The sequence below is a fragment of the Lithobates pipiens genome, unplaced genomic scaffold (assembly GCF_037356315.1).
Source record: "Lithobates pipiens isolate NorthernLeopardFrog02 unplaced genomic scaffold, aLitPip1_a1.2 Scaffold_13, whole genome shotgun sequence".
NCBI lineage: Eukaryota > Metazoa > Chordata > Amphibia > Anura > Ranidae > Lithobates > Lithobates pipiens.
In genome coordinates this window covers 486,330,699-486,346,790 of record NW_027507718.1, presented here as the reverse complement: position 1 = coordinate 486,346,790, position 16,092 = coordinate 486,330,699, and the positions used below count along the sequence as shown (strand labels likewise).

The 16,092-nt window shown below is 41.5% G+C and overlaps 1 protein-coding gene across 1 annotated transcript in view; it reads right to left on the bottom strand.

The window, feature by feature from the left end:
* Positions 1 to 414: 414 nt before the first annotated feature.
* RPIA (ribose 5-phosphate isomerase A) overlaps positions 415 to 16,092 on the bottom strand; it is a 57,524-nt gene continuing 41,846 nt past the window's right edge. Inside the window, exons 9-10 of the mRNA XM_077478000.1 lie at positions 12,159 to 12,258; positions 415 to 2,475 (exon numbers count right to left, since the gene is read on the bottom strand). Of these exons, the coding sequence (XP_077334126.1) occupies positions 2,378 to 2,475; positions 12,159 to 12,258 (198 nt within the window). The 3' untranslated portion in view covers positions 415 to 2,377. The remainder of the gene's footprint in view (positions 2,476 to 12,158; positions 12,259 to 16,092) is intronic.

The following is a 16,092-nucleotide window of genomic DNA, read 5'->3' as shown; positions in this document are numbered from 1 at the left end:
CTAATAAAAAGGAGCGAGATGTAGTACATTTAAAAAGCAGCAATCCCACTCGTACCCTCTATGTAACTGATTTTTCCCAATTTTGCTGGACTATAAAGTTTAACCTTATGACACCGCAAACTATTAAAAGCTGCCATGATCTCTCTCTCTGTTCTGTTTGGGGGATATCTCCCCACTCGGGTCCCCAAGAGGTTTCATAAATCAGCAAGGCATCGAGTCACGTTCCAAAATGGAATCCTGCTTTGACGGATAACATAGCACAAGCATATTAATCTGATGTTCCATCCAAGTGCTGCTTACTGGAGCCTGGCAAGAAAAGCTGATGCCATTTTGGCCACATGTGCGAGTCAACTCTTTGGTAATCAACCAGCAAACTTACATGGCACTAAAGTAAATATAAAAATAAGCAGAATATCACAGTAAACAAAATATATCTTCTGTGTGGCGGCATAAAGCTTTATACAATGGAAACTTAAGTTATTTGGATGGCAACAAAAATAGCAGAGAGGAAGAACAGCTATTTATGAACTTACAAAACAACATGTGATCATCCGCTTCCTCATGTGGGTTGCACAGTGAACGGTCATCTCTGGCAAATTATCTCTACTTACATATATGGCATTATTGAGAATTACTACACACTGACTTTAACCATTTTAATGTCCACGTGAGGGAGAAAACTATGGATCCTCACAAGTTATTTGCAGGCTACAGTGGGTGCAACCATGTTGGGGCTCATGCCATGCATAGTAAACAAATTGGGGCCAAGGTAAAAAAAAAAATAATGTGCTCTAGGAAACATTTTGTTTTGCCAATAGCAACCAGGCTAGCTTCCATTCTACTGGTTGGAAAAAGAAACATGGTCACACCAGCAAAAGTTTTCCTTTGAAAAACACATAGCACACTCCATGATAGTTCAGCCATTTTCACAAAAAATATTTTTGTGATTCACACTAGACATGGGCACACTTATTCATCACAGTGACTAAAGCAGCCACAGCAATGAAAGAGCAAAAGGAAATATATAGATAACTCATGCAATATGGGCACTTTTATTATTGGGATTACTTAATAACATGGGTAGAAGAACAACAGGGGACCGTTCTCAATTCTGATGGTATGCAGATTATCCAACAGATTTGCTGCAAGGTTACAGATGCAACAGCAATAAACTTGATCCTGAACACCATTTACCTGTGTGCCTGTTTAGAGCCAACATTCTCAACCAAGGTTTCAAGGAACCAGAGCTCCTGCAGAGGTTCCTTGAACTGAAGCCGCTTGACCTTCAATCTGATAATGCCTGCATAATTGTGTCCAACTGCATTAGACAGATCTTTTTAGCAGCCTACAAGGTTGACCTCCAATGTAAGAAGCATTCTTCCCACTGACCCCTAATGACTTCCTTTTAGAAGAGGTTTTCTGAGACCTGAAAACTATTTCAAGGGTTCTTGTGGGGTAAAGGTTGAGAAAGGCTGCTTTAGTGTAAAAGATAAAGCTGCTACAGATCTTTTCAAATCTGTTGCAGCTGGCTGCCCTGGCTCAGGTGTCACAAAGAGAGAGAAAGAGCAAAAGGGAGTACAGGTCTAGCAATGTAAGTGCAGAGTCCCCAACATTGGGTCCTTAAGGAATAAAAGAAGCCAGTAGATGGGAAATAAATATTGCTCCCCTTAGCTGGGATCCTCTGGAGTACATTTTGTAATGAATCACTTTTTGAATAAAGCTTTTTTTTTTTTTTAGGGTTTCTATGCGGTTGCACTCCAACTCTTCTCTGTCCAGCGGAAGGTTCAACGATGGTGAATATTAGGAATTTGTGACATCATTCCAATAGAGTCCATAGGTCCCAGGGCTGCCAAGTGTTGTTGGGCAGGAGGAAAAAAAAAAAAAAAGTCACCACCCAGTAGCCACAGAGAGAAGGGGGAGTGAGCTGGACCATTGGAGGTCAGGTGACTGCATAGATAAAAAAAAAAAAAAAATTAAAAAACAGTTTTCAGGAAGCAATTTATTACAAAATGTACTCATTTAACTATCCTGTACGCACCAAAAAAAAAAAAAAACAGGAATTACGTTTTTCAGTGGACTGACCTATTGGAAAGGTCCCCTAATTAGTAGTTCACCTTCCTATGTTATTAAATATGCCCAAAGCTGTTGAGTAAACTAAATGGCAGGACCAATAAAACATGGTAAGAAACCACAGAGTTCCCTTATATACAGATATTAAATCAGACATGTACCAGGAAAAAAAAGGCAACAGTGATCTATAAAAATGCAATTCCTTAACACAAAAAAAAGAACACAGCACTGTAATAATGAAAAGGAAAAAGAAAAATCTGATTGGCACGGAGAAGATGGGGAGCAGCAAAGCACAACTGCACTGGAGCTAATGTACAGGCTTGTCACGGATGGAAACAGTACCATCTGCCATGCCAAAGTAGACCCGTTCAGCCATATTGATGAAGAGCCCAGTGTCCACCACACCTATATATAAAAAAAAAAAAAAAAAAAAAAAAAAAAAAATGGATGTAATAATATCATACAACATTAAATAAAAAAGGAGCAAGTCACCAAAAATGAATACTTGTATAGCTCTTAGTTTTTTGACTACGGTATACAAAATCAGTATATTTTCACATTTTAAAAGGAAAACTGCCAAGATCGAAATAAAAGGTTCTGCTGATTAATACAAGTAGAGCACATCAGCAAAAAAAGATTCAGTTTGTAGACAGGTTTCTATAGTTGACAGTTAAGCATACATTCCCTTGTTCCTTAAAGAGCCACTGTCCTCATTCGAAGCAATGTGAGAAGGGGCCCCACTGCTGACCCATTTATAAATGCCTTACCAATGCTTCCCCACTTCTTCCAAAGGGAACGTTAGTTGCATTTCTTTATCATGTGACAGTGCTTGGGCCCGATTGCCAAACCCAAGCACCATCACAAAAGAGGTTCTTTTTTACACTCCTTTAAAACCTGAAAGCACTGGATATTGTTGCCAGTTGGAACAGCGTAAGTAATGGTAGGGGAGCTGTGGCAGAAGTATAACTGGTACGAAAGGGCGTCTTTGCCTAAATAGGCAAGGTGACATTAGGGTTTACTTACTAAGGCTAGAGAGGGCAAAATTTGTCAATATTCTGCAGAGAATCCAATCAGCTTCTAACCTCAGCTTGTTTAATTAAGCTTTAGCAATAAAACCTGGAAGCCGATTGGATTCTCTGCAGAATTGTGACCAATTTTGTCCTCTCTAGCTTTAGTAAATAAACCCCATTGAGTCCTTCGAGCAAATCTGTGCTTTGCAAATAGCCATATTTCTGGGTATGAAGGCAATACCCATACTTTTGGTTTGGTGGAGCATGTTATGGAGCTTGTGTGAGCTACCATTCCAGGGACTTGTACTCTGGATAGGTAATGGAAATATGGTTTACAGCAAACACTAAAAAATGTTAGTCTATACTCAATATTTAAAATGAGTTAAAAACTCCAGTATTTCCAACTTTAAGCAGCACCAATTACCGCATCTGAATTTAAATGGGTCTATTTCTGGTTGAGCTCATGCAGCCTGCTAAGTTCAGCATAGCCCTGGGCGCGCGCACACGCACACACACACACACACACACACACACACACACACACACACACACACACACAGGCTTTTTTGACTACAGTGGGCCAAAATCGGGCACATCCAAAAAGAACATGCAGGCACAAGCACATAGCTATGCTTAGGCTTATTTAAAACCAATATCAGTGCATCATTACATGGCCTACTGTGTACTTGAAGTCCTCCCCTAATGCCAAGCACAGGATTCCAATATTGGATTTACTGGCGCCTAAATATTATATTAAATTAGTCCACTTTTGCCGATTATTCAATAGATAAAGCATTGCTCATTTTGGTTTCTACACGCCGGGATGCCTGTTATGATGGGTTTAGTGCTTTCACAACCATTTCCATGAACAGCACATGTACACAGAGGCAGTATGTGAATTAGTCAGAAACTCAGGCAGTTTCAGTAGAGTGGGGGAATGGAGGACGCCCATCTTGAGAGATGCACCTGCTCTTATGAGACTATTTGTAACCGCTGAGCATGGAATGCTGAGGTGTCCCAAAAATGTGCACTACGTGTCTTAATGTAGTGTGAAGTATGTAGTAATAAACAGTTTGGTTATTATGTGGCCCATGCCAAACTCCCCTCACCTAAACTATTGTTCTGGTGCTGAAAACAAATGCATCACTGCCTCTGGAAGAACCTGGTTGTGAATGAATGGTCTAAAAGCTTAGTAAAAGATGAACAGCCAAAATGCACATAGAGGAGTTGAAGGGTGAAAGTGTCACATGCCAAGAAATTTTCCATAGAGGACACTTCAAAAGCCCTTACAAACTGAGGCATTATGCAGAACTAAAACACTAATATTACTTGAACGCCAATAAATCATGCCCCATGTTGGCCAACAGACTAAGATTCTCTCTTGAGCCATTTACCCCATTTAGAGATTGGGCACAAAGGCTGGTGAACTCCCCTCTGACCCATCGAAAACAGTCTCCATTTTTGCAGACCCCTGTACCACCCTCTACAATCAAACATCTTCCATCGCTCTGGGAAATGATAGGCAGATTTTTATTTTTTATTTTAGTGCTGCCAAACCAAAACCTCTTGGCCATTAATTATTTTAGGTTCATGGCTGTTTATGGTTAAGAATATCTATATACATACATACATACATACATACACATATCCTGCTTCCCGATAATCCTTACAAAAGCGCAAATATGCCTCACTAACCTTTGTTGTACACTTTGTCAGCAATATCCCCAATTTTTGGGCTCCAAATGAACCATACCATGTCAACAGCACTAAACTCGTTTGCCTGCTGGCATGGCTCAAATTCAGTTAATTTTTTCCCCTTTTTCCTTTGCTCGAATGTACTCAAGTCTGGATTATCTGGGGGTGAAACTTACTCTATATTATCTATACATTTTGCCACCAACTATTACCCCTTACCTTGATTCCTGTTCATGGTTTTGCAGACCTGATCCTGCCCAGTACTACTTTAGCACCTTGCCTGAATGGGTTTGACACCATTACTTATGTTTGCTTCAAATAATGATTTCCTTTATTTGGGTACAGAAAGGACCCCAAATACCTTGTGTCACAAGAAGCCTCAAGTGTCTCCAATGTGGAGAAATATTATAAAGCAGCTCAGATCTCTCAGCTTTCATCACTGCACACTACTAAGTACGCTCTCTTTTGGGTGTTTTTGGAATTCCTAACTTCTGATGAAATTCACAACTTTGCTCCCTCAAACTGAGTGACCACCCTCCCTCATCCCCTTGATGTTCCATAGCTTGAAACTATGGAACTCGACCCAGTATTCTATGAACTTTTATATATTTTTTTACTTTACTGACAATAACCCTTTTTTTACCCAGTGATGGAAAGCCTTGGGTCTTTTTCTTGGTTGACTTCTCATTTGCTTTATCCATGGCCACCATTTTATAACCTTGTTTCACTTTCCGAGCTGGTTGGAAAATTGATTCTTTCAGATTGGACACTGAATTACCTCTTTCTAGGAACCCAGATTTTCCCTAACATTAAAACATGCTGGGCTCACCCATAGTTATATCTATTCAATATGTATACCCGTTCACCTCACTGTACATAGAAGAGAGACCTAATGCAGGAAATTTGAAGCAAAACCTGGTCTAGAACAGCCAAATGTTCCTTTAACCTCTTTCGGTGATGTTGAATGGATGCAGGAAATGCAAGAAGTATCCTGTAAAAATAGGATTTTAAAAACAGCTTACCTTTAAAATTCTTTGAAGTACATCACGGAACACAGAGCCATAGTAGTTACTATGTGGGTTATAGGCCACCTTCAGGTGATGGACACTGGCATGTTCTAAGATAAAAAGTGCACTCCCTAGATAACCCCTCCCCACTACTGGGAGTATCTCAGTTTTGTAGCAAAGCAATACACGTGTATACCAAGAAGGGAGGGACCTCTGTGTCCCGTGATGTACTACAAAGAAAAGGGCTTTACAGGTAAGCCGTTTTAAAATCCTATTTTCTTATCTTACAGCACGGGACAGAGAGCCATAGTAGTTACTATGTGGGATGCCCCATAGCAATGGCAACTGAAGGGAGGGAGACAACAAAAAAGTAGGGCAATATGAGACTAGAGGAATAATATTGCAGCCCACAGTATCCTGCGCCCAAAGGCGATATCCTCATGACCTTTACATCTATTTGATAGAATCTGGTAAATGTATAGACCAAGTTGCGGCCTTACAGATTTAAGACATGGAGGCTTGGTGACACACTGCTCAGGAAGCATTAACAGCCCCAGAGGAGTGCATTTTGATTTGAGAGGGTGGAATCCACCTCATATGTTTCCCAGACTCCATAATATATAAACCATGGAGGCTGGCTCTGCCTAAACCAAGGTAGAAAACGACCGAACTTGACAGCCCACGCTTCTACAGATTATGGGCCTCAATAGCCAAACCATTAAATTTATCGTTTTTAAAGTAGGATGGAATTTTGGACCTTGCGAGAGAGGGTCTGACCGTGAAGGTAGGGTTCCCTACAGCCATCTCTACAATTTCTGCATATCAAGATTTCCTAGACCCCGCTGGGGGTCACAAGAATCCACAACTTCCCTTCCTGCTTGATCCTGTGAAGAAGTTGTGGATGCAGGCAGATTAGGAGGGAATGCACAAATCAGTGAGAATCGATTCCACAGGAATAGCAAGGCATCCGTTCCACATGCTAGCGGATCCTTTGTTCTTGACACAAAGTTGTCAAACGTTTATGTTGATTATGGACGCAAAACAGATCTATCTGGGATCCCTCATCCTTGACATATTGACAGGAAGATATTGGGGGTGAAGGAACCATTCTCCCAGGAAAAACTGCTGGCGACTCAAGTAGTCCGCCTGCCAATTTTCTATTCCTAGAATGAAAACTGCAGATGGGAAGAAAATGTACTTTAAGGAAAAGACTCACCTTTGGGCCGCACAACTTCTTGTACCCCCTTGGTAATTAATATAGGCCATTGCTGTGGCATAAATAGATTGACTCCTAGCAGCGCAATACCTTATACTGAACATTCAGGCCCTCAGAACCAAGTTTTCTGCCTGAATTTTTAAAATGTTAATGGGCAAGGCCATTTCTGATCTATGCCACTTCTCCTGGACAGCTGCCTCTTTCAGGACTGTCCCCCAACCTAAACAAAAAAAGGTTGGCATATGTTGATACTATTTCCCAGGAAACTGAAAGGATTTTCCCCTTTGCAGATTTTTGGATGTTAACCATAAACTGAAGCTCTGGTACACCCAGAATTTCCAGGTGGTCTTTCATCCGGGTCTGACCCTGCTTAGCTCGGAAGATCGGAAGAGATCGGGTGCTATCAGGGTGATATGGCCGTAGGCTGTGGAGTCAGACAAATTGGGAATGTAGAGCTTGAATTCTGTTTCAAACCGATAGGATACTGGTTTGCAGCAGTCTAGAATGAGCATAAAGAATGGTCTCGAATGAAGTCACCATCTTTCCCGACAACCTCACGCAAAGTTTAAATAGGAGAAAAACCATCTTGCTTCAACTACTTAGATCAGTCCTTTATGGCGCCGATCTTAGCCTGGGGTACGAATACCCTTTTCTAGGTGTACCTATGATCAGACCCAAGTATTTTCTTCATGTTTTAAAGAAGATTCCTACCAGGTTCAAAATCCAACCTAGATATTCCAGGTAGTCGAATGTGGTGACCGTACTTTTGGTCTAAGCAGGCTACTGACTGGTTCAACAAGAATAGATAGACTAGGTAAACCATTTATCATTATACATTGGGCCCTCAATCTGACCAGAAAAGGAGCCAGAACCTTGTACTCGAGGTGTGGTAGCTACATCGGAAAGCAGAGCTACACACTGAAAAAGAAGATTTTCCACTTTGAAAGAAAATATTACAAGTGAGCGAGGAAATAGGCATATGGAGATCTGCATCTTCATGCAAAAAAAAAAAAAAAAAAAAAAAAAAAAAAAAGGGAGAGAGATTATATTCAGCAATTCAGCTTTAGATTTTTGAGATCTAGAATGTCCATTTGGATTTAACCAAACCCCAGTCTCTGCTTTTACATGGAGGCCACCAGGAACACTTTTTGCCAAAAGATGGTCCAATGCTAGAGAGAAAGATTTATTTTTCTCTGGTTCTTTAGGAACGTTTAATCTGAGAAAACAAGGAGGAGACGGAAACTCTTGGAACTCCAGGTTGTACGTTGGAGCTATTGAGGAAGTCCCCCATTCGTCTTGACACTCCTGCCAGATCCCTGAGAACTGTAGAAGAATTCTCTCTATTGAGCAAGCAGGAGCACCTCCTCATAAGGAGGCTACAGTTTCGGGCTTCCTCCCTCAAGACCTCTTTTGTCCCTGCGGTTAACCCTGAGGATTACCCTTTGAACCTGACGGCAAAGGCAGTCATGAGTGCCTGGAGGCTGATGCCCCTGGCACAGAAGGAGCTTTGAAATAAAAAATACTCCTTCACTTAAAAAGGCAAAAAGGTATCTTTCTTTTGCTAGAAATTCTTTGAATATATCTAAAATATCCCCAGATAGCTGTCTTACCGCAAAAGGAAAGACTAGCCAAGAGCTTCTTGCATGACGCTTAGCGAAGGCGCAATCTGTCATAGCAACTATTGCAAACATAAAGCTGGCTCCTGGACCTGCCAAGCAGGATAACCTTAAACACCTGTTAAAACTGGTTTCTCAACGGTTAACCAATTACTGTCAGCACAGGCTGAGACGCACTCAACCTGCCAGAGAAAAAAAAAAAAAATATATATATATATATATATATATATATATATATATATATTTTTTTTTTTTTTTAAATAGGAATTCCTACCTTTTATCCATTGGATCCCAAGTACTTGAGTATTGTCTGCTGGATAAGTCAAACATACTCACAAAGGAAATAGTAGCGTTAATTTCTGGTATACCCTGCTTAGTGAATTTTCTCTACCATAGGATAAAGTGTGAAAACCATGCTTATCTGCGTGATCCTCCAGATACAAAAAAATGTTTCCCAACAAAGAATGGACAGGAAAAGGCAAGAACAGCTTGAGGAGGCTTTAGCAAACCCAAACACTCAGTTAAGGGTACATAAATGTGGAGTGGATCATTCAGCAAGAAATTTTACCATCAACCTTACAGATTGTGAAAGCTGACTCTCCCGCAATTAACATCTAAGAAGAGGAGTCATCAGCCTCACCAAGGACCCCTGAGGGAATCGTCTTCTCCTGCCTCTAGTTACACAGTCTGAGGGTCTTAGGAAAATGGAAGAGAACCTGTCGCATCTTGACCACATTGGAATGCGATTTAATATGCTGGGATGCGATTAAAGATTAAGAGTAAATAAACAGGGGCTGCAGTGTTGAAAACAGTTGCAAACATTTCATGGCACTGATAGTCACTCTGACCAGCCACCCCCTCTCAGGGGAGGATGCCATTTGAAGAGTAGGCTTCCCAGAGCTTGAGGGAAACCCTTTTAGCGCCTTTTTTTGGGGGCGTTTCAACTCTCCCCTTCTGAATATAGCCAATGCACAAAGCAGAGGTACCACCAGAAGAAAATCGTATCCATTGCTTGAGGCGTCACCAACCTCTTTCATGCCCCTCCATGCTCTTGCGTCCCTCCACAGCTTGCAACAATAACACTAGTGCTTTGAAAAAAACAAACACTCTTTCCCGCGTCAACGCCAACATTGCGCTCAGCCCCTCTCAGACGCCTACAGCCTCCTCCTCTTTTTTTTAAAGCGTTTTGCCCCACGAGCGTGGGCCTCTGATCCTATGGGATCTTACAGAGAGGGGAGAAAAAATGACGAGGGGAGCCTGGAAGCCGCAGAGAAGTGCAGCGTGCTTTTTTTTTTTTTAGTGCTTCTTCCTCGTGAAGAGGGGTAGCAAATAGCACAGGAGGTCTGCTGCTGGCTGGAGGAAATGGAAGCTGCTGCTCTGGACACATTGCGAGTTCTCTGAGGAAACATGGAGAAGGCATGTGCTCTATACAACCCCCAGTGGTGGCACATAGGGATGACAACATTTACTAACTTAAAGTGGTTGTATACTCAATTTTTTAACTTTTACCTACAGGAAAGCCTATAATAAGGCTTACCTGTAGGTAAAAAAAAAAAATATATATTTCCTAAACCTGTACGGTTTAGGAGATATTCCCCTCGGTATGCGCCGCTGACTGCAGCGGCGCATGCGCACAAGGGGATTCTCGGCCTGAAAATCCAGCAGTGGCCGGCCGGCCGGAATGAAATCTCCCGCGCGCATGCGCGGGAGTGACGATATCGCGGCTCCGGCCACTCACAGCGCCGGAGCCGCGATACCCGGAAGAAACGCCGAGGGAGCATGTCAGCTCCCTCGGCGTGGATCGGGCCAGATGTCGGGGCCTCGTTCTAAGGTAAGTATTTCATAATGAGCTAGTATGCGGTGCATACTAGCTCATTATGCCTTTTGCTTTGCAGGTTTAAAAAAAAAAAAAAAGAAAAAAAAAAATGTGCGGGTTTACTACCGCTTTAAAGAAGACATTCATAAGAAAATTAAAAACATTTCTTAGAAAAAATTTAATTTGTTTTTGCTAGTAGACCACTTCCAACCCCCAAAACATTATTCCTGGAATTCATAAAGATTGGCACAGCCGGATTTTGTGAAAGAGTCACTCACACATTCTTAAAAAGTGGTAAAGAATGCGCCAAATTCATGTACCGGTCTACAACCTATACCTGAATTTGGCTCACACTGTCACTTTTAGATAAACACAAGAAACTTTCGCAAAATCTGTCTGAGACAGTTTCTCGGTACACCAACAGATTTGGTCTCAGTTAGCTCCACATTCACATGTGGAACACGCAGTGCGACACAACGTAAAAGTGATGCATTTTAGAACTACCTGAAATTTGGTGCACGAGTCGCTGTCAGAACCAAAAAGCATCACAAATGCTTTATAAATTTGGCGCAACACATAGCAAAAGGAATACTTTTTTTTTTTTTTTTTAAAAGGCCAGAAAAGTGGCGCAGCATCTTTATTGAATCCCCTACCCCACCGCATAAAATTCAAAATACTAACAATAACATATAATGCCGTTCACAATATCACCCCCAGCTACATCACCAACCTCATCTACAGATATCACCCAAATTGTCCAATCTGCTACTCCCAGGGCCTCCTCTCTAGCTCCCATGCCTTCCTCCAAGACTTCTCCAGAACCTCTCCCATCCTCTGGAACTCCCTGCCCCAGTATGTCTGGTCAGCGGGCCTCTACCCTGTCCACCTTTAGGCGATCCCTGAAAAACATACCTATTTAGGGAAGCCTATCCCAACCTTCACCAGAACATTCCCCGCAGCTATCATTTTTTGTACCACCTCCCCCACCCTTTAGATTGTAAGCTCCATGAGCAGCTCTCTCCTACTCCTTCTGTATTTTAATTGTACTGTTCCCCCTCAACATTGAGAAGCTCTGCATAAACTTTTGGCGCTATATAAATCCTGTATAATAATAAATAGTAATAATTCTGCTCTATTTCTAAGAGGAGAGGCCCTGATTAACGAAACAGTGGCAGCTGCAAATTTTTTTTTATGTCGCACAATATTTGCGCAGCTGCCTATCAGACATGTATTTTCAGGAAAGATTGGGGTGGCTCATTTCCATGCAGACAACGGGACGCCTCTTGCAGTATTTCATAGCAATCACATGTCCAATCCAACAACCTCCATTGAAAACAGAAGTAGGGAGTAACAATTCAACAATATTTTCTATTTTCCTTCTTAATGTGCAAATTGCCAGACCTTCCTTCCCGATCGAATGCCTTCAACTCTTAGTAATGGAGCTGGAGGAATGACAGCCAGAAGTTCTGACTTCACTAGCAGAATGCTTGTTCAAGGAAAGAATTGAAGGAAAGATCCATGAAATTACATTTTTTTTTTTTCAGAAAGACCAGAAATGGCAGCCTGTATCATTTCTCTAGGTACATGTATCCCTAAAGACGCCTTATGTGTGACCTGCCTCAGACATTTAGAAAATCTGCTTCAAGATACACCCTACAATCTGAATAACGACAGTACGATGCTGCCACCCACAGGATATGTGACATATTACAAGTTCTGACACCTTACCAGGAATCATTTTGATGGCTGTATTAACTGTATTCCAATCCTGAACGCGGTCAAACTTCCAGTCTAGAAGAAAATTTCCATTATCTGTAACCACAGGGCCCTGGATCATTGGAAATAAAAATAATAAAATCAGCCAAAATCTAGAAAAAGCTGTAACTATTTATTTAGTGCTTCTATAATACACAACTCCTTAGGTCTCATGCACACTGATGCTCCTAAACTGAAGTTTTTGGAGCTTTTGGCATTTTTTTTTTTTGCCAAAGTCCCTGAACCCAATAAAAGCCAATGGGAGAGTTTTACTAAAATGGGTACATACAGAATCTGGTGCAGCTGTGCATAGTAACCAATCAGCTTCCAGGTATTGTCAAAGCTTTGGGACTGGTCATGCGACTTTGGACTATCGCAGCCTATTGAGATAAACGAAAATCTGTTCAAATCTATGTGACTTAAACAGGGATTTTTAAAAAGGTTCCTGCACTACTTTGATCCAAACTTGTGTGCCAGAGATTGTAAAAAATCACACTTGAAAACGGCATGACTTTAGAGTCGCACTAGTGGAAACGGAGCCTCAATTGTACAAGCAGAAGCTAGAAGCCGATTTGTTACAATGCACAGCATTGTGGGGGGGGTGGGTTACCTTGCAGGCGCTCTCCTGAGTCCAGCATTGGCATTCATAGACACGAATGGCGGATTCGGCCCTGCCACCCGGCGCCCCCCGTGTCGTTGGATTTGATTGACAGCAGCGGGAGCCAATGGCTGCGCTGCTATCAATCTATCCAATTAAGAGCCGGGACCCTGTGCAGAGAGGGAGAGCGTGTCTCTGCCGAGAGAATTACGGGGCCCAGGTAAGTAAGATGCAGGGGGAGAGGGGGCGGGGGCTGTCACCGTCAGAAGTTTTTTCACCTTGATGCATTAAGGTGAAAAAAAAAAAAAAAAAAAAAAACAACATGGGTCGGCAATGTTAGGGGGGATGTATTTCAAAGTAGTTTCTCAGCAAAAAAATAAAAAATAAAAAAGGGAAGGGAGACATGGATGGGGGGGTTGGTTTGGATGCTCAGATGCGGTATAGTTCTGATTTAAACTTAGTTTTAGGTAGAAACCTGTTAATGTACCTGGACCATGGAAGGAACAAGAAGCCATATAAGCAACGAAAGAACATTAACTTCATGCAGATAGCATCCCTGATGCACCATGAACACCAGTGCCAATCACTGAACCCTTATGGTCAGTGTTTAGCATGTCAAAGTTTATGGTCTGCCTAGACATTTAATAAAACAGACAGGTATACAGGTAATAATCCGGTGGAGTAGAACATAATCAGGTACTTACTCTTAGTCTGTGTTGCCTTGGGTCTGGGACACCCTGCTTTACATTTTAGGGAGCATATGGATTCTGGATTACCGCTATGTGTAGTCACTGCAAGGCTGCGGGTTCTGTCTGTGGCCCTGTAGTGTCCACACATAGTGGTAATCATCAGTAGAGATGGCTCCTGACCTAGACTTGCCTGTCAGAAGGACATTCTCTGATCGCATCAGGATATAAATTTGGTTTCCCTTACACTCTGCACCACTTGTGTGGGGCACTTGTTTAGGGGAACATGGCTTAGATTTTTTCACAGGATTCAGTGGACAAGTGTGTCAAGCAGCACCGTGGCCTAGTGGTTCCATCTTACAGCACTGGCGTCCTTGGTTAGAATTCCAGCCACGACACTGGCATGGCATTTGCATGATCTCCTTGTACTTGCGTTGGTTTCCTCCACCACACTACAAAGACATGCTGGTAGATTAATTGCCTCCTGTCTAAAATTGGACCTAGTATGATATTCTACTGAGCGTGTCCAAGATGGCTGCCCTGAGCTCCTTACTGCACCAACCCCAAATTGTAAACCCTTTGAGTCCCTAGGGAAAAAAGTACTTTAGAAATATTAATCATTAAAAAGCAAAGCTGCCCTATTGGTAGGGATTTAGAGGCCAGGCTTCACCCATCCCACTACATGCAATTAGAATACAATATGTTCATTTATTTAAAAAAAAAAAAAAAAAAAAAAAAAAAGGGGAAGGATGAAGATCGCAAAAGGAAGTTACATTAAATTTTGGAAAAGTATGTGCGGTGTGTTTGTCCTCTACTTTTGCATCCCGAGACAGATTTGAAAAGTTCTACCCAGATCCACTAGTGATGGCCATAGACCACTCGAATTTGGACAGATTACTGTTAAAATTAGCTAAAATTGGAGGAGATGGGGATGGTCCTGCAAATACCACCCGGCTCAACAAATTACAATGTAATAATCAGCTGAGCAGTTTGAAACATATTTTTCTTTTTTCTTAGCCAAACCGTGACTGCATGCCATCATGGTTCTGCAGTGCCAGCACCCACCATGGCTGCCCAAATACAATGATGACTTCTCCATTCATACTGTTGTCATAGATAGGAAAAAAAAAAAAAAGGAAAAAAAAAAAAAAAGGAAAAAAAAAAAAAAAAATCAAGTGATATTTCTCTGTCTTTTGCAGGCTGAAAATTTCAAGCCGTCTATGCCCAGCATTGGTCAGATTTATGACTGTAGACAAAAAAAAAAATACAAAAAAATAAATAAAAAATCACTCTAAAAACACGCACAATTAAGAAGTGGCCAGGGATAAGCCTCTAATGATATAGGTATAGAAATGTTAAAAGGTAAGATAACTGGATGGAAAAAGAGCAAATTGCCAGCTACGGTACTCAACAGAGCAAGTACAACTACAAATACAAAAACTGGAGCAAGAGCACCATCTACAGGTCATTATCATAAAGTGCATCTCATTTTTAGGTTTAATAGACTGTCAGGATAAAATAGCCTTCAGTTATGCACACTTTTGTGTTTATTCATAGCTATTAAAGAAGGAGTTTTAGCAAGCAATTTTATAACAAAAATATTACTGCTGCTTATCTGAGAAAGCGGCTGCAAAAAGATTAACCAAACAGGGGAGAAAGAAATATTATACACACGCAAAATGTGGAAAACTTCAAGGGATAGAAATTCTAGTATACATACACCCTTGAAATTTTCATTGTCACGTTATAACCAAAAACTTAAATGTGTTTTATTGGGATTTTATGCGATATACCAGGGATATGCAATTAGTGGACCTCCAGCTGTTGCAAAACTACAAGTCCCATCATGCCTCTTCCTCTGGGTGTCATGTTTGTGGCTGTCAGAGTCTTATGCCTCATGGGACTTGTAGTTCTGAAACAGCTGGGAGGTCCGCTAATTGCATATACCTGTGATAAACCAACACAAAGTGGCACATAATTGCAGAGATGAAGGAAAATGATAAATGGTTTTCAACATTTTTTACAAATAAATGTGAAAAGTGTGGCGTGCATTTACATTCAGCGCCCTTTACTCTGATAACTCTTAACTAAAATCTAGTGGAACCAATTGCCTTCAGAAGTCACCCAATTAGTAAACAGAGTCCACCTGTGTCTAATTTAATCTCAGTATAAATACTGCTGTTCTGTGAAACCCTCAGAGGTCTGTTAGAGAACCTTAGTAAACAAACAGCATCATGAAGGCCAGGGAATACACCAGACAGGTCAGGGATAAAGTTAGAGAAGTTTAAAGCAGGGTTAGGTTATAAAAAATATTCCAAACTTTGAACATTTCATGGAGCACTGTTAGAACCATCATCTTAAAATGGAAAAAGTAAGAGACAACTGCAAACCTACCAAGACATGGCCGTCCACATAAACTGACAGGCCAGGCAAGGAAAGCATTAATCAGAGAAGCAGCCAAGAGGCCCATGGTAACTCTGGGGGAGCTGCGGAGATCCACAGCTCAGGTGGGAGAATCTGTCCACAGGACAACTATTAGTCCTGCGCTCCACAAATCTGGCCTTTATGGAAGAGTGGCAAGAAGAAAGCCATAAGTCCCATTTGCAAGAAGCCAGATGAGACA